The following is an 18661-nucleotide window of genomic DNA, read 5'->3' on the forward strand; positions in this document are numbered from 1 at the left end:
GTGCCTTTGACATAGAACGTGTTGCTCCATGTCATTTCATTTTAACGACCGTACTGTGTAGAGTTAATGAGAAACCGTTTGGGTTACTCTATTGTGCAAGGCGACATCTTTCCTTAATTAACCAAATACTTATTACATATCTACCTTGTTCGAGTTGTCTAGGCTTTGGGTAATTTCCGTGAATGAGTCCATTAAAAGTATTACCAAGTGTGTTAAGCACCTCACTAAGTCTTTAAAAAAGTCTTTCAAAGACTATAAGGTTGTAATTTCAAGAGAAGGTCAAAGGCATATTTCTCTTCATTAGTAAAGGAAGCTTGTTAGCATGAACTATCTCAAGTTCCTAGAACTCCTTTGGACATGTATCTTCATGTTGAACTAGTTATCCCAAGTCTAGGTCAATGTCCACCCTTTTGAATTAGGAAGAGTTCTCTGGAAATAGGAACGTAAAACTATTGCAGCCTGAAAGTTAATTAATTTAACCATTGGATCACTAGGCAGCAAGTATTTGTTTAGGAAAAACTATGGAAACAGCACTTCACCAGATACTTTAAGAAACAAACACATGCCAATTTAGCCTTATGTTCAAAACCTTGAATAACAACTGGGGAGAAATAATGTGGACTTTTCCAAAATGAGTTCACACCTTTATTTCCTTGGATGATTAGAAAAAACCTGTGAGGAAAGCAGGATAGCTAAGGTGATTCCTATTTTGCAAATGACACACTGAGTCTTACAATCCTAAAGTATTTTTGTCCACGGTTATACAACTCGAGTGGCAGTCTCAGAAAGAAACCCCAGTCATGTGGCTTGACTCTGGGTTACAGAACGTGGTTCTCTAAATAATTACACTAGTGAGGGAAAGTGCTCTGAGTGAAGCATTAAGTAATAAAGATGCACCTTGCTCGGGGCTGGAGAAGCACTTTAGGCCTCGGATTGCCCAAGTCACTCAAAGAAATCATGCAGCTCTTTGAAACACAAGTGTTAAACTGAAAATAATGAAATAGATTATTCTGTGCTGGTGTAATCCTAGATGGTGGTAAATCACAGATTGTAGCATCGGCTGGTAGACAGCAAGAGCCAAACTTGTAAAAATAAAGCCGATTCATTGCCATACATTTTTTCTTGTTTCTGTAATTGAGAAAAGTCCACTATTATTTGATTTTGGCACACCGTCCTGGCACAACTGGAATAATTCTGTTCTTGGCTACCACGATTGGCAGTAAAAACAAGCCTGTGCATAGGGCTTTGGGCAGAAATGGGGTCGTCACTTTGTTTTATTATACCTTCATTTTAAAATGGTCATGTCTGCCGTGATCTGAGGAGTTTCCCAAAGGATAGGCCCCTGAGTACTAGTCAGCAGCTGCCCTATCTTTTGTCTTTAAACAATAATGGGTGGAGTGGGAATGAAAATGGGTACCAGAAATATTCTCTGTGGTCAAAGCCATAAAATTCTGCCCGAGGCACTGGGCAGAAGAAAGCTCTGGAATAGAATACATTTTATGTTTTTTGTTTTTTTTTTAAAAAAAGTCAGATAAACACTCCTGAAAAGGAGAGGCTACTTCTCTAAGGGCCTTCTTGGAACATTACCTACCAAGTTCTCTCTCACAAATAGCAGGGTGTGATCAACCAGTTGATATTTAAATCTAAGGATAATTACCGATTCTATTTTAAACACCTTGAAGCTATAATATTGCCAGACTGTTAAGATTTCCTTTAAGTTCCTAACCTTAAAAATCCTAAACATTTCGGATCCTTTCTGTTTACTAGTAATGTTACTGTAGAAAGAACAAGAAGTGAATTGCTGAATTTGTGCCACACATCTGCAGTCACTTTCATATGTATAAATCATCTAAGCCATGAGTTGCTTGTGGTGTTTGAGTAAAACAATTATCAGTTTTTAATTAAAGTAAATTACATATTCATAAGTTTTATTTTAACTCTTCATTTGGAAATAATTTCCAATTTACAGAAAAGTTGTAAAACACTCACATGCTCTTTAATCTAGATTTATCTATTTTTAACATTTTGTCTTGCTTACTTTACTAAATGCTTGCTTCCCTTGCACACGTGTTTATTATTTTTCTAAACCTTTTGAGTAAGTTGTATACATAATGTCTGTTTACCCCGAAATACTTCAGTGTATATTTCCTCAGTAAAGGGTTTTCTCTCACATAAGCACAGTGTGGTTGTCAGCTTCAACAAGTTTAGGAATAACTAAAACACGTCAATCTACTGGCTGTATTTCAATTTTATCAAGTCTTTTTTTGGAGGTGGGGGGCATTTCTTTTCCTCCAGCTCGAGAACCAATCTAGTATCATGATTTGCATTTTTACATCAAGTGTGATAGGCAGAATAATGGTTCCCCAAAGGTGTCTTGTGCTATGAATATGTTACCTGACACAGCAAAAGGGACTTTGCAGATGTACATAAGTTAAAGAATTTGAGATGGGGAGAGTAGCCTGGGTTATCCAGATGGGCCCAATCTAATCACATGAATTCTTACATGAATTCTTATGAGGCAGGTGTGTCAGGCCAGAGAGAGGGATTTGAAGATGTTATATTGCTGGCTTTGAAGGTAGAGGAAAGGGCCACAAGCCAAGGAATGCAGGCTGCCTCTAACGGCTGGAAAAGGATTCTTCTGTAGAGCCTCTGAAAGAAACAGAGCCCCACTGAACACCTTGACTTGAGCCTAGTAAGAACTGTTTTGGATGCCTGGCCTCAAGAACTGTAAAATAATATATCTGTTTTGATCACCCAGTTAAGGTTTCCCACTGTTTCTGTGTATTTATCTGTGGTGTTTTAAGTCCAATAAGTTCATGGAAACTAATATGTCATGTGTCTTTAGTCTCCTTTAAGAATTCCTCAGCCTTCCTTTGTATTTATGATATTGAATTTTTTTAGTAATACAGCCTTCCCCTTTAAATAAAATGTTTCTCCTTGAAGCATTTGATGTTTCTTAATGGTTATATTTGTAATATGCATTCCAAGCTTCTATGCTGTAGAAGTGATGATGTCCTCAGGTTATCACATCCAGAGGCACACAATGCCCATCTTTCCCTCCTGGTACTGTTTGTTTTGATCACCCAGTTAAGGTTTCCCACTGTTTCTGTGTATTTACTCATTAGCAACTAATAAGCAATCTTTGGGGGAGGCACTGATTCCTTATCACAGTTCCTAGCATAGATTTAGCATCTATTGATGATTCTTACCTGAACCAGTCTTAACTGACATGTCAATTTTTAATTAAGTTAATTTTTAAAGGCAGGGTTAAACAAGTCACTGGCAATATGTAATGTTACTCTAACCATATGGCTCCCAGCCAGCTTCCATGTGCAACACCCTTCCTCAGGTATGCATGATTTCACTTCTGGACTGTTCTCACCTTCTTTTGCCTGGTCCTGCTGCCTCTGGGCTTTTCCCATCTCCCTGGCCATTCTAGAATTCATCATTTGAGGTTTCAATTGTTTGAGTAGACAGTGATTAATATATATATATATATATATATATATATATATATATATATATATATATATGATCATTTTAACCCTCCTTTTTCATATACTTTGAAAAGTATATTGTTCTTCAGAAGAGCGAAAGGATCTCTCCTTCATTAAGGCCTCCAAGCATTGTTTGATTTGGCACCTTTCCAAATTCTTTTTCAGTCCCTCATCTTCACACGTTCCCTGATCCCGCTGTTCCTCTACCCATGGCTTTCTCTGTACCTGGAATGCTGGTGTGTCCTTTTGTTTAGGTCGTTCCCAACTCTTTCAGTGTTGATTTCAGTTCCTTAAGGAAGCCTTCCCTCTGCTACTGGATGAAGCCAAATCTTCCCATTAGAAACTCTTTTCATAACACTCCTTGGAATAGCAGTTTTACATTTATTTGTGGAATTATTTAATTGATAAACTCCCACTTACTTGTAAATTGCATGAGGGCAGGAATTGTGGAGTTTTTGCTTTGTCGTATGTCCTCAGTCCCTAATAGATGATAAGCACTTAGTGAGAATCTGCTGAAAGACAGTGAACAGGGAAGGAAGGAGAAAAGTTCTCCAGCATGTAATCACTTGTAACTTCCCTGAGGTACAAACGTGACCTGAATAGAATCCACAAGATTATGATGATGAGGTGAATGCCTGTAACTCATCACACAATGGCTGCGCCTCAACTTTATTGTTACTGTTATCTTCTTTGAGATCCATGTGCATTTTGTAAAAGATCTTAGATGGAAGAGCTGTGTCATGCAATTTTGAGGACTCATGGTCTCCTTGAACCTTCTGTTACACTACTCTTATTGAGTCCTTTCCATATTCAAAAACTTTCTCAGTGTTCCTCAGGACAGAAGGCTGAAAGCCAAATAATTCCTGAATCTGATATTCCCCACTCTCCACAATCTTGCCCTACCCTGACCACCTCATTTCAAAACCTGTTATTTCCCAACACAAACGTGCCACCCCAGCGAGATGAGTCCCTGCCTTCTAAAATCACCATGCTTATTCTCAGCTCCAAGACCATTTGGTGCTACTTCCCGTTGCCAGGGTTGCCCCTTTCCTCCCCCTTCCACTCATCCAAATTCTTCGCACAGAATCATGCAATATCCTGGGGGTAAAAAGCATCCTAATGGGCATCTCCTCCAAGGTCAACTTAAGATCCCTCTTTCTCTCAAGGCCATTATCTCCTACTGTTCCAGACCATGTTTCCTCTCCCCTGTATCTATGGGCAGTAAAATTTAATATCATGCTTACTCTGTGCTTTTCCGTGGTGCTAGAGACTCAGTACTCAACAATACCAACATGGTGTCTGCTCTTTGGACCTTACTTTTTAGTTCATTATCTCTGAATTTCTATAGAAGTTGTCCAGAAAGTATTCATTTTGGGTATCTGATCATATAGTGCTTACATAGCTATTTACAATTTTATGTGTTATATATTTATCTCAAAGTATTGTTGTGAGAAATTAGTAAGGTATGAAAGCTCTGAGATATACTATACATACAGTAAGTGTCAGATGTCACTATTATTATTATGCTTTATTTTCTCTTTTTTCTGTGTTTTTTTAATCTAAAAATTAGGGATCAAATCTTCCACTCCTTTATATTTCCTCCAAGTCGCATAGGTAGTAGCTACTCAAGAACTACTTACCAGTAAGTATGTAACTGTTGGCAAAAGACATCTAATTTTCAAATCTTGAAGGAGCCCATCTTACTTGTTTAGACTCCCTTGGTTCTCACTAACAGTAATAAACTCAAGTTTAACAATAAAAAGTCTCCTTATTGTAATGATACTGAAGAAGAGCATCCCAGTCAAGGGCAAAGATGCAGCCAGAACTCCTGAAGGGACTCCAGTCAGGATTGGAAAACTACCAGGTTTTCCTTTCCCCATCTCTGAATCTCTGCCCCATCCTGTTCTGTTCTGGCAGAATTTATGTCCTCTGTCACCTAGTAGAATGTAGCTGCTCTAGAGCTCTCAAAATTTCAGGTTACAGTTGTGGCCCTGCTCAGAGACTGATTATCGGTTCCTATCACCACTACCAATTTTGGGAAGTGACTTTCTGATTGGCCCATCTGGCTCAGGGGTCCATTGTCCAATCAGCTGTGGCCACAGCACAAGTTCACTAGTTGTAAGTATGGATTGTGAGGGTTGACCCCTTTGATTTGGAGTTACTTCCTACAGAAATAGACAAATAGGCACTGTACTTGTCTACTTCTACCTCCCGTATAAGAATTTATTTTTTTAAAGGAATACATATAAAATATTAGTTAAATGAATAAAATATAACATTAAAGGGTGTTTTTTTAAATTTGTGTATTTAAACTACAGCAGCCAGCTTAATGAATAAGTGATTATATTAAGATACTGTTCAGAACATCTAGACCATTACTATGATAGAAATATAATAGAAGCCACATATGTAATCTTGAATTGTGCAGTAGCTACATTTAAAAAAGTGAAAGGAACAATGAAATTAAGTATAATAAATTTTATTTAATCCAATAGATCCAAAATATTATCATTTCACCTTACAATTGACATAAAATTATTAGTGGGATATTTTACATTTTTATATCATTCAAAATCTGCTGTGCATGTCATACCTACAGCACATTCCAGTTCAGACACTAAATTTTCATCAGAAATACTCCATACTTAGATTTTCATAAAATTTACAACTGAAACTGCAGATTCATGTACCTAGCTTTTTCAAGCATACTTAAAAGTTTTCCACTTGCTGAATCAAGTACTTATTTTTAAATTTAAACAAATTAAAATAAAATTAAAATTGTAGTTTCTCAGTCACACTAACCACATTTTGAGTAATAAGTTGGACAGGTGGCTAATGGCCCCCGTATTGCCTAGCATGGATTACACAGATCCCTTTATTTCACAGAGAAACCGAAGCTCTGGATAGATTGACTTTTCTAAAAATCACAAAGTGTGTTAACAGAGTTGGGACTGGAAACAGCTTCTAGGTCATCATTGCTGCCCTCACCTCCCCATGCCTTTCCTTCCTCACTGTGCTATTTTGTGTCTGGCTCAGGGGCCATTTATAGACCTGCCCTGGGAAACAACACATATTTATAGTGTTTGGGCTGATTACCATCTTAATCAGATTGAGGTTTCTACATCACTTTAATTCAAACACAAAAATACAAAGTCAGAATGCCTAAAAGGAATACTGAAGACCCAAGTTGTTTAGGGAAAAGGACTAAAATAAATCATGACAAGACCCAGCTCATCCGAAAAGGAGTTAAGATTTTGTAGACTATGCACTAGTGATGTGAGCACACAGTATTTTGCAAAGTGCTTTTATGAGAACATTTTAAATTTGCCTGTCCATGGAATGTTTGAGAGTAGCAGGGAAGTGACAGCTTTCTAATCCTAAGTGTAAAAACCAGGGGAGAAAAGAAAGTTCACTAATGGCAACTGACATTTGCTATTTGGTTGTGACAATTGCTTGGAGACATTTTCTTTTATCAGTATGACTCTGGAGGCAGTGAAATGAGACAGAAAGAGCCATTCCCATTCCCGAGATCTCTTAACTGAGCCGAAGGACCAGTGTGCCTGGCCCAAATACAAGACCACAAGAGACATGGTGAACCCGACAAAAAGAATACTTTACGTGCTTTGATTGTACTCACTGAAGAAAGAACAAGGCGAATGTGAGGGGGTCTTGGTTTCTCCTGTTTCTGTGTCTGAATTTGTGGGTAACCTTTGACAAACCACTTCACCACTCTCAGCCTTGGTTTTCCCCTTATGAAATTGGTGAGACTGGACCATATGGTCTTCAGTATTCCTTCCAGATCTAAACTATTGTGATTCTAATGGAATGGCTCTAGATTCTTTTGAATTTGCTCAGCAAGGAGGTACATATGGGAAGCACAAAAGGAAAGAAAGGAATGCTTTGTGCCTTGGGCATTCATACCTCTAATTCTGACAAGATTGAGATTTGACACACATTAAAGTAAACAAAACAAAAACAATCAAATAGGGTGGTGATGCTGGTAATTAGATTAGTTGAATTAGAAGACTGGGTGAATATTCCTTGTGAATAGACTGGGTGAATATTCCTTGTGAATATTCCGCGGGGGCCTCACAGTTTATGAGCCAGGGCTTTTCTCCCTCAGAATCACTGATGGATGTTTCACCTCAACTCTCTATTTTGTTTAATTAATTTCAGGTATACAAAACAACGTACTAGACATTTATCATTTATATCCCTCACAAAGTGATAACCCCCCTATCCCAATCTACTACCCCTCTGACATTGCATACAGCCGTTACATTTCCAGTCTCTATTCCTAGTGCTGTACTCCACTTCTTGTGACCATATATATATATATATATATATATATATATATATATATATATAATTATAGTTGACATTCATTATTGTTTAGCTTCAGCTTCAGGTATACAGTGCAGTGATCAGGCATCTACATCATTCCTGAAATGGTCTCCCTAATAAGACAAGTGTCCATTGGATACCCTACAAAATCTTTACAACCTTATCATATCAATAGATGCAGAAAAAGCATTTGACAAAATCCAGCACCATTTATGATAAAAACGCTTAAGAAAGTGGGAATAGAGGGACCATATCTCAACATAATAAAGGCCGTATATGATAAACCCATAGCTAACATCATACTCAATGGGGAAAAGCTAAAACCATTCCCCTTAAGATCAGGAACAAGGCAAAGTTGCCCACTTTCTCCACTTCTATTCAACATAGTTCTGGAAGTTCTAGCCACAGCAATCAGACAAGAAAAATAAATAAAAGGCATCTAAATCGGTAAAGAGGAAGTAAAATTGTCATTATATGTAGAAACATGATACTATATATAGAGAGAACCCTAAAGACTCCACCAAAAAACTATTAGAACTGATAAATGAATTTAGTAAAGTAGCAGGATACAAAATTAATATTCAGAAATCAGTTGCATTTGTATATACCAATAATAAAATATCAGAAGGAGAAATTAAGAAAACAATCCCATTTACAATTGCTTCAAAGACTATAAAATACCTAGGAATAAATTTAACCAAAGAAGTAAAAGATCTGTACTCAGAAAATTATAAGACACTGAAGAGAGAAATTAAAGAAGATACAAATAGAATAGTGGAATCACCTCAACTCTTGTAGAGAACCCTCTCACAGTGTAGATACCTGTTAGGCTCACTAAGGAAGCACACAGATACCTCTCTAGGAACAGTACCAAATGGAAAATGATGCCAAGTGCATCCACGAAGACAGGTTATACAGCGGGCCCTTGAATAAGGTCACTTTGTTATTATAACATTGATACAATGTCATAGAACTTAATTCTCGTTAAATATAAAGTACAAAGAAAAACATAAATATATAAATCAATTACCATATAGTAAAGATGGTTTTGTTACATATTGTTTCACTTAAAAACGCAGAACCTACCAACAGTGTTAATTGAGTATGTACTGTCATACAGCTTGTCCACCTTCTGCTTCTAATTACGTAAAACTCGTGGTGACTGCAGTTAGACACTCCTCTCTCTGCATCTAAGACTGATGCAGAATAATGTGTCAAATTCTTTCAACTAATAAACTAGAACAGTGTCTTGAATGAAACAGGAAGATGGGAAGAAGAAAGCTTGCCCAGACTTAGTAAGTCCCCAAAATGTTTTTAAAGCATACACTTTATTTCAGCCTGGGTCTCAAATTTACCAGTTCTGGAGCTGCAGAGGTGTTATAGTACACATCTTATGGAATTCATATATCATCTATTTTAAATTTATGTGTAGTTTTAGATTGTGCATGGTTATGTTCATTGCTAGTCTTTGGAAGTGGTAACATTCCTGGTTATGTTTAGAATGCTTTTAATTATAGTAGTTATTACATCTTTTATTGAATCATTTGGTTAAATCAATTTGGTGCTCATTGTCCTTTAAAATCCCTTAGAAAGTTCACAGTTTTTAACAACATCTTCAGTGGTAGGGGCATGTTAGGTCAAGGATATTGATTCAATATCATTGATTTCAGTTAGCATTCTAGAATGACACATGTCATAAAAATGTACAAATGTAAAGGATATGCTGTTCCAGTAGTCCTTGTTAGAGCTGCTGTAATGTAAGACAGAAGCTACTAAGAAAGAAGGTAAGAAATTGAGATTATGGCATTAAAGAAAATCCAGACAAACTTTCCCTTTCAAAACAAGGACTGTATTTCTTTTTATGTATATGGGTGAATAAAATAAAACTAAATTATATGTACTTCAGGAATTTGCAAGGTACTCTTTACATCATGACTTTGACATCCTGTATGGCTTTTGTCAACTTTCCTAATCCTTCACATTCTTCTATTAGTAAAGTAAAGAACATTATTTATATCTTACATTCTTCTAATTAATATTGTGAGTTAATATTTATATTGAACTATTTAAGTTTAAAATGGTCTCTGAAAGATAAGCAATAGTGACCATAAAGCCTGTTATTAAAGCAAAAGAACAACATTATATCTGTGAACTTCACAACCTTTCATTATCCATTTCCTAATCATAATCTTAAAAGAGTTGAAAAACAGAAAGACCTCCTATTATCTCACACATGAAATATTCAGTTCACCTTGTTTTGTTCTCTTTGCAAATCATTGACTATATTTAATTAAAAAGAAAATACGAAACTGCTTGACATTCTAGTTAAAACTGGTTTCCTCTCTTGCAGGCAGACAGGTCAAAACTGGCTGATATTTTTATTATTTGTTGAACTCAGTTTTATCTTTAATAAATCCAAGAATCTTAAAAAGCTAAACTATAACTATTTACACAAATTAATGAAAATATAAAACTTTGAATCCATTATACAGTCTTTTCCAAGGAAATTATGGCAAGAATGAATAAAGAATGAAATACTACTTAAGGATGTTTAAAAATATCTTTTTCAGCAGTGTAGTCCAGAAGTTTGTAACATATCAACTGTCAATAAATTTTTCATTACTTTAAAAGGACAGATATCAGGCTAGGATTAGATTGTGGGATTTCCGTGATGTAACTAAGAAATTCCAGGTTTAGGGTTGAAAATTTTACTGGAAAAAGTTGATTGCTTGGACTGTTGATTACGTATGTGAAAACGGGAGAGTGGTTGGCAGTGAGGGCATAGTAATAGCTAAATAAGAACTTGAATGCAGAATGTAAACATGGAGTTCAGTTGAAAATAGGGATAAACAGAAGTGTCAGTAAGCATGGGAGTTTAAATATAAGATACATATAGGTAAAATACTTATTTTCTATTTAACCACAAAAAAGTGATGAAAAAAATAAAAGAGAGAAACTATTTAAGACAAAGACCACAGTAACAAAAGGAGTACCTTAGTTCAGTTCAAAGCAAGGGGATTTAATTTGGTTTCTCCATGTCAGAAGATGAAAGAGAAGGATAGGCAAGAAATGTTTAGAAAGTGAAGCAAGGAGAAAATTTGAAAAGATTAATATGTGGATTCTGCTTGCCACAGAACAATTTGCACAATTCTAATGGAATTAACTAGTTGGTAAAGGCTGTTCTACCACATAAGTGTTCTTCAAACTGTATTTATAGTATGTGCTGTATTTTATATTCTAGGAAATCTGCTCTAGGTTGATGAGTTGAGGAAATGACCTAATTGAATTATTCCCACTAGGGATTTGTTTATTCTACTTATCTGAAGCCAAAGCCAACAATCCTAAAACTTTTGAATGTCATTTAACGCTTCCAGGAATTGGAACTTACCTATCTATAGATAAACCAGTTTCTTTTTTGCATGTATTGTATCAATTAAATCTGTTCTATTAAATGAATATAAAATGGCCCCCTTGTATAATGTAGAATAAATAAATTACTTGACTTTTCCCCACAGGAATACTTTGCTGGTGAGTAAAGAAATAAAGTTTAGTGGTTTGATTCCTTTTACATGCATCAGTTACTCTCTATGATTGCAATACAAGTTATATTAAATTATTTAGGATATTAATAATCCAAGTCAGTGTTAGCTATCCCTAAAATTGTCTTATTTTTCTCACTGTAACGTATTAGCAGAGTAAAAAATAAGTCAGAGCTACTACTTAAAAGGTAATGTTAAAATATATTAATACAGTCTATGAACTTATGACCAATTCTATGTTAAGTAATATTACCTTAACTTAAAAAATATTAAAATCAATTCAAATATGCTAAGAAGTTCTTCCTAATAATCTAAACCATTATTGATCCACAGCCAGTTATAGCAGAGGTCAGGAACTGTAGCCCCTAAGCTAGATCCAATCTACTGCCTGATTTTGTTTGTTAGCCAGCTGAGATTGGTTTTTACCGATGAACATTTGCAGACTACTGTGTTTCCCCGAAAATAAGACCAAACCGGAAAATCAGCCCTAGCATGATTTTTCAGGATGACATCCCCTGAACAGAAGCTCTAATGCGTCTTTTGGAGCAAAAATTAATGGAAGACCTGGTCTTATTTTCGGGGAAACACAGTATTTGATGATAGAGAATGCTGACTTGGAATCTCAACTAAGCAAAATGTTGACCAGAAATAAAGAAATCCATTTTCTTGTTGATAGACCCATATTGCAAAGAAATTAAATTCAGTTATTATGAAAAAGATTGTATTCAATTAGTATTACATTTTAAATTTTGTAATAAAATTTGGGGGACATTTGTTTTGTCTTGTATAAACATATGTACAATAATATTCGTGAGTTTTACCTCTTGGCATACAAAGCCTAATATATTTACTATCTGGCCCTTTACAGAATGTGTGGAGCCTTGATGTAAATATTTCTTTCTCATTCATTCGTCTTTTTATATACTCATGCATCAGTTCAGCAAATAGCTTCTGAGCGACTCCTATATGCCAGGCACTTTTATAAGTGAGGGACAAGATTTTATAAAAATGCTGCCCTCATGAGACTTACATTCAAATTATGTATGTTATTATCTCCTCACAACTACCTGGTTCCATTATTTCCAATCTACAGACAGGCAAAGTGAGGTTCAGAGAATTTGTGTAGCTTGCCTGTAGTCTCTTAGCTGAATTGAACCCAGTTATGCCTGATTCTAAGATTTGAGTTTCTAACCATTGGGCAGGATTGGCTTCATGGCTGGCTTTGTTGGAGGGGCTCCATACATGGTTTAATGCTCTGCTGTCACCATCTTGAAATTCTTAATCATGTTTTGAACAAGTTTTTGAACAATAAATACAATCTCATTTTGCCCTTGGCCCCAGAAATTATGTAGCTGGTCCTTCTACTAAGGCAAAAGTGCTTCTCTGTCAGACCACATTTCTGCCAGGCTGGCTTTTTTTTTTTTTTTTTTTTTTTGTTGTTGTTGTTTTTTTTTGGAAGGGGGATTTAATACCCACATGAATTCATCTATAAAGAGGGCTTGAAATCTGTCAAACACTTTAGAAAAATAAGCTATTATTAATGCATTATTTCATGTTCTGGTGCACCAGGAAACTGGAAGTTCCTTGGAAGATCTTGAGGCCTAAGTCTGTCTCTCACAATAATGTTTTGTAAGTTCCTCTGCGTCTAAAGCTCTTTTAAGAACATATTGAATAAAGAATATTCTTCAGTAGAATTAAATTCCATTAATATCTGAACCTTGGTAAGAGTAAAAGTTGACTGTGTCTTGTCTTGATTTATATTTCCATGGAAGAGCAGAATCTTTACCATCAATGCTTTCCTCTGATCTATATGCATTTGTAATTTTTGAAACAGATGTTAGATCTGACTTAAAACACAAGAACTGACCTGTTCTGATGTAAGGAAGTCAATGATTGAAACATTGATGTCTTTGAAGGGCTCTCCGAGTTTACTATATTTAAAATATTATAGGTGCTTTATGTTTCTTTCTTTCAATTTCTTGCAGCCCAGTCATTGTTGGATAAGTGAAATGGTGGAACAATTGTCAGTCAGCTTGACTGATCTTCTGGACAAGTTTTCAAATATTTCTGAAGGCTTGAGTAATTATTCTATCATAGACAAACTTGTGAAAATAGTGGATGACCTTGTGGAGTGCATGGAAGGACGCCCATTTGAGGTAACCTTGTATTCACTGGGCTTGCTCTTTACTACTTGTCTCTAAAACCTATGCTGATTGAGAGGGTGGGGAGGTGGGGGTGGGGGCATCTTTGTATGTGCGATTTTTAATATATAAACTTTTAATTTAAAAATATCTTGAAAGATGAGCACAGAAATAGGTGCTTTTCATTATACCACAATGTTGAAGTGCACATGAAATCCTAAATGTTGTCATTTAATATAAAAATAATTCACATGACAGTGTAAAAACAGCCCTAACTTTATTTCATAAGTGAATGGAATTCCCATAACTTTCCTAGTAGGTTGCAAATGTTCATTTACCTTTAAATGGAATATTATCTACAGTGAACACTTATACTTGATCTCTTAGCAAGAGGAATCAAGTCATAACAAAAAGTGCACTTTAGATCTCCAAGTCATTTTAGAAATAGTTGTTACCAACTTCAGAATATGGGCATGGCAATGATTTGGGTTCTAGGCATACCGAAGAGGCAGTGTACCACTAGGGATTCATATGAAGTGTTGGATTTCAAATCCTGACACTGTCACTAATTTGCTTTGTGAACTTAACCTCTTTGCGCTCACTTTCTTTATGCCTAAAATGGGACAATGACAGGATCTATCTCATAGAGTTGACATTAAGTAATTCCTGATGAGTGCTTCTGCATTGTGTCTGGCAAAATAAATGTTAAGAAATATTATTATTGTTATTATTATTATTATATTACACTGTGACTGTAATAGAATAGGTCTTGGGAGACATGCTTTGGCATAGAGTTCACAAGCCAAGATTTAGAGTACAGGCCTTCTAGAAGTTTAAATCTAAGATTTTAAATATGATTCTGTACCATAATATTCAAATACTCCTTCACCGTTGAAATTCCAGTTACTCTTTAAGACCAAACATCAATCCCATTTGTTTCTCCAATCTCAAAATTCTTATGCTAATAACCTAATCGTTATATTTATTAACTTCTGTTGTTTTACATTCTAATGTCTGAGTCAGAATGTATCTTACAATCAATGACATCTTACAGTTTACATCTCTTTTTATATCTTGTTAGTACAAATAGTGTGCCAAGGGCATTGATAAGAAGCAGAGGTCACAAAAAGTAGGGTATATCAGACAAGATGTCATGAAGGAAATCACATATGCATTGGGGCTTGAAAGATGAGTTAGGTGTTCAGTAAATGGCAATGTCAGGAAGAGAGTTCCAAATACGAAACAATGTACATTAAGTGATCGTGACACTATGGCTGGTATCCAGGAGATTCGTATCAGTAGTTTTCAGTTGTTTTGGAGATTGTGTATATATATGTATAAAACACTGAGAGGAGTACGTAGTAAGTGCTACTATGTAGATGTTAACTCTTATTATTACCTGATTTGCTTTATAGATAATCATGCATTTATGAATTCCTAAAATATAGCTTTGATTTGTATTGGGGGACTTTATAGAAATTAATCATACTCTTTATTCTTTTGTGACTTGCTTCTTTCACTCAGCATTATAAAGATTTATATTTTGATGCATATAGTTGTGGTTAATTTTTTACTGCTTATAGAACATTCCATTGATTCAACATACCACACTGTATTAAACCACTCTCCTGTTGATTGATTTAAGCATTTATAAACAACTGCTGCAGAACTTTCTTACATGTCTTGTGGTACATAGTGCAAAAGCTTCACCAGAGTATTCACTTAGTATTCAATTTCTGGGTCACAGGTTGGGCACGTGTCCAGCTTTACTAGATAATATCAAATGGGCCAATTTATATCATTCCACCAATGTATGAGTCCCTTTAGCTCCATCCATGTCCTTGTCAATATTTGGCATCACCAGACTTTTTAATTTTTGGTTATTTGGAGGCTGTGTTATGGAGGTTTCTTTTTCTTTTGCTTTCTTTTATCTTTCTTTAATAAGGAATGATTTTAATGAACACCTTTAAAGAGCAATGCCTCTAATTTGTTGTTCGGATTATTTTACTGTTATGGCATTGTAATTCACTTTACTCACCCCCAACGCCTACCATCTTCCTTTTATCCAGAGTAGAGCCTCAGACTGAACTGGGTGGGATCACTACCCTTTTGTGCTAATTTGAGTTATGCATGTTAAAACAGTTGTCTTAAGAATGTTAGTTTTCCTTGAATCTTTGAAGGACAGAGTTTATTACTTTGACATCAGTTAAATTTCTGGCTATTAGAAAAATATAATTCTCTTTCTTTTCTTTGTCTAGAATGTAAAAAAGTCATCTAAGAGCCTAGAATCCAAGCTGTTTACTCCTGAAGACTTCTTTAGAATTTTTAATAGATCCATCGATGCCTTCAAGAACTTGGAGATGGTGTCATCTAAACCTAATGAATGTGTGGTTTCTTTAACAAGCCCTGAAAGAGGTAAGACGTATAAGCATTTCTGGTTTAAATGTTAAAAGCAAGCCCGAGTCTTATATGTGTAGGTAAGAATCTACCTCTACCTCAAATATATGTGTAGTTAGAGAAAGACGTATGCGTGTTATGTCTAACATAAAAGTAAATATCAATACCACAAAATAAATGAATGGTTGTAGGTTTGTTTTTCAAACCAAAATAACAGTCATGATGTTCAAATTGATAAACTGCATAGGAGTAAACAATAAATGAGATAGTCACTTATATTTTTTCTTATCTGATATGTACTCGTAATGTACAATAATGTTATTCTTCACCTCCCGTCTCCTTAATGTCCCCTTCTCAAATCTTTTCCTAAAGGGTCTACCACTGAATCATGAATTCTGACCTTCACTAGTTGCTCTGTATTGAGACTCTTTTTCCCCACTGGGTCCCTATAATACAGAATCTTAATGTCATTGCTTTTTATTTAAAAAAAGAAAAAAAGAAAAAAAAGACCAATTACCAACAATTTGCATTATTTACATTTATTAGTATGTGTAGACAATGATTCCTTGTTCTATAAGGTGACTGTGGTGAATTTCTTAATAAAAATAGAACAGCAGCAACACCCAGGATGAAATAAATAGGCTCTGACTAACCTAGTTTTGGGAAGAGGACCTGGAAAGCACTCTGGTATTGCACTTGGCCTTGTGGGGACTCTATGTAAATCGCCATGCAACACTGAAACATTATTGCTTTCTATTTAGATTCCAGAGTCAGTGTCACAAAACCATTTATGTTACCCCCTGTTGCAGCCAGCTCCCTTAAGAATGACAGCAGTAGCAGTAATAGTAAGTACACGTATCTGATTTAATGCATGCATGGCTCCAGTTAGCGTCTATATAGGAGTATTGCATGGGCTACAATTATTACTGTTAATAATGTTCCAGTACTGTTCTTCCTGCTATGGTCTTCCTGAGAATTAGATACTAGGTTTATAGAACTGGGTTTCCCTAAAATTTGAGATAACAATTAGAAAATTGGGCCAATAAATTTTCTGCTAAGATTAGTTTATATAAGGGATGAAATTACTTTTACCACTATGATTTAAGCTGTTTTCGTTGTTGACCTAAAATACATTCTGTGTAGAATTTGCCTGACAAAAATAGAATTTTAAAATGGAAAGTACAAATGCTGGTTGTATAGAATTGCAAGGATATTTTCAGTTTTGTACATATCACTGTTTACTGTTGTGTGTTTGGGAATTTGATGATTTTGTTATTTTACTATAAAATTATATGTTGGAAGAGAATATGCTTCTTTCCCTGAAATTTGTGTCCTCTGTCCAAGAGCCCAGTTTCCTGGAAGTCTAATATTCTCTTTTCAAATCTACACAAAGGTTACTATAAAGGTCACTGGATTTAGTAAATATTCTGACCCTCTAGTCTCATGGAAACTGTAAGAGGAAAAAGTTCATCCTGTGATCATACCTAAGAAAGTCATTCCTTAAGACTTAGTAATGGGGCACTGTCATATGTCCAGGGACATCGAAGACATGTGTAAAAAGAAGTAATCAATTTATTACAAATCCGCCATATCAATTCTGCAATTCAGAAAATTAAAAAAAAAGAACCTTTAATATCCAATTGGATTGGCAATTTTTGCTACCAAACCCTGACCCGAACTGAGATGAGGCTATTCATAGGCTTCATCCGTCTAAAAGTGAGCATTTGTACATTTCACTACAGAAATATTAATATGTTTGATTTGTAGGGTACTATGCAGACCTCACTGAGGATATTAAATGATACACAATATTTGCAGGACAGAACCTCTAAAATCTAAAATGCTGAATTATATAACATATCTGAAAAGTTTTGTAAAAGGACTATATGTGTGCTAGTCAATTAAAGTCTTTCCTATTAATTATGGATTTTGTTAATCTTTTCAAAGAAGCAACTTTTGGCTTTTTAAATTGTTTGTTTATATTGCATTGATTTCTAATCGTTATTATTTTCTTCATTCTACTTTGGGTTTAATTTGCTCAACTTGTTCTAGCTTCTTAAGGTGGAAAAATTACATCATTGATTTTAAACCCTTCTTCTAATAATAAGCAAGAACCTAAAAGGTATAAATGTCCTCGTGACACACCAGCTTTAGTTGCATTTCACACGTTTTGATATGCTGTGTTTCCATTGCCATTTCTTTAAAAATATTTAAAAATTCTCTTTGTGATTTCTTCTTTGATTCATGGATTGTTTGATGTCTAAAAATGTGTTTCTTCTATATATCTTTTTTTCTAAATCAATTCCATTATTGTTAGAGGACATAAATTATAATCTTTTAAATTTTGAGACTCATTTTATGTGCATTTTTCAGATATCATGTGTAGTATTCTCAAATTTGATCAAAGTGGTTGACAGTGTTGTTCAGATCTTCTACATCTTTATTAAAATTTTTGTCTAATTTTTTGTTAGTTACTGAGAAAGGGGCATTAAAAGTCTTTCCTTTCAATTGAGGATTTGGCCTTTCTCCTTTTTAAAGTACATCTCTGATAGACAAGATATAGTTGGGCCTTGCTATTTTATATAGTCTTTCTGACTTTTAGATTGTTTCATTTATAACTATAACTATTTAATATAGTTATTAGTATGGTTGGATATGGGTTTACTGTTTTGTTGTTTCCTGTTTGCGTATTGATCCCCTGTTCTTCCTTTTTGCCCTCTTTTGGGTTAAATTGTGTGTGTGT

General features: G+C 35.0%; 1 protein-coding gene across 2 annotated transcripts in view; it reads left to right on the forward strand.

The window, feature by feature from the left end:
- KITLG (KIT ligand) overlaps nucleotides 1–18661 on the forward strand; it is a 50384-nt gene that overhangs the window by 10997 nt on the left and 20726 nt on the right. The window contains exons 3-5 of one of the 2 annotated variants that reach the window (XM_019742153.2): nucleotides 13366–13536; nucleotides 15780–15936; nucleotides 16680–16763. In XM_019742153.2, the coding sequence (XP_019597712.2) occupies nucleotides 13366–13536; nucleotides 15780–15936; nucleotides 16680–16763 (412 nt within the window). The remainder of the gene's footprint in view (nucleotides 1–13365; nucleotides 13537–15779; nucleotides 15937–16679; nucleotides 16764–18661) is intronic. The other variant, XM_019742154.2, reaches the window with a different exon arrangement.

Source organism: Rhinolophus sinicus, linkage group LG02 (genome assembly GCF_036562045.2).
Source record: "Rhinolophus sinicus isolate RSC01 linkage group LG02, ASM3656204v1, whole genome shotgun sequence".
Taxonomy (NCBI): domain Eukaryota; kingdom Metazoa; phylum Chordata; class Mammalia; order Chiroptera; family Rhinolophidae; genus Rhinolophus; species Rhinolophus sinicus.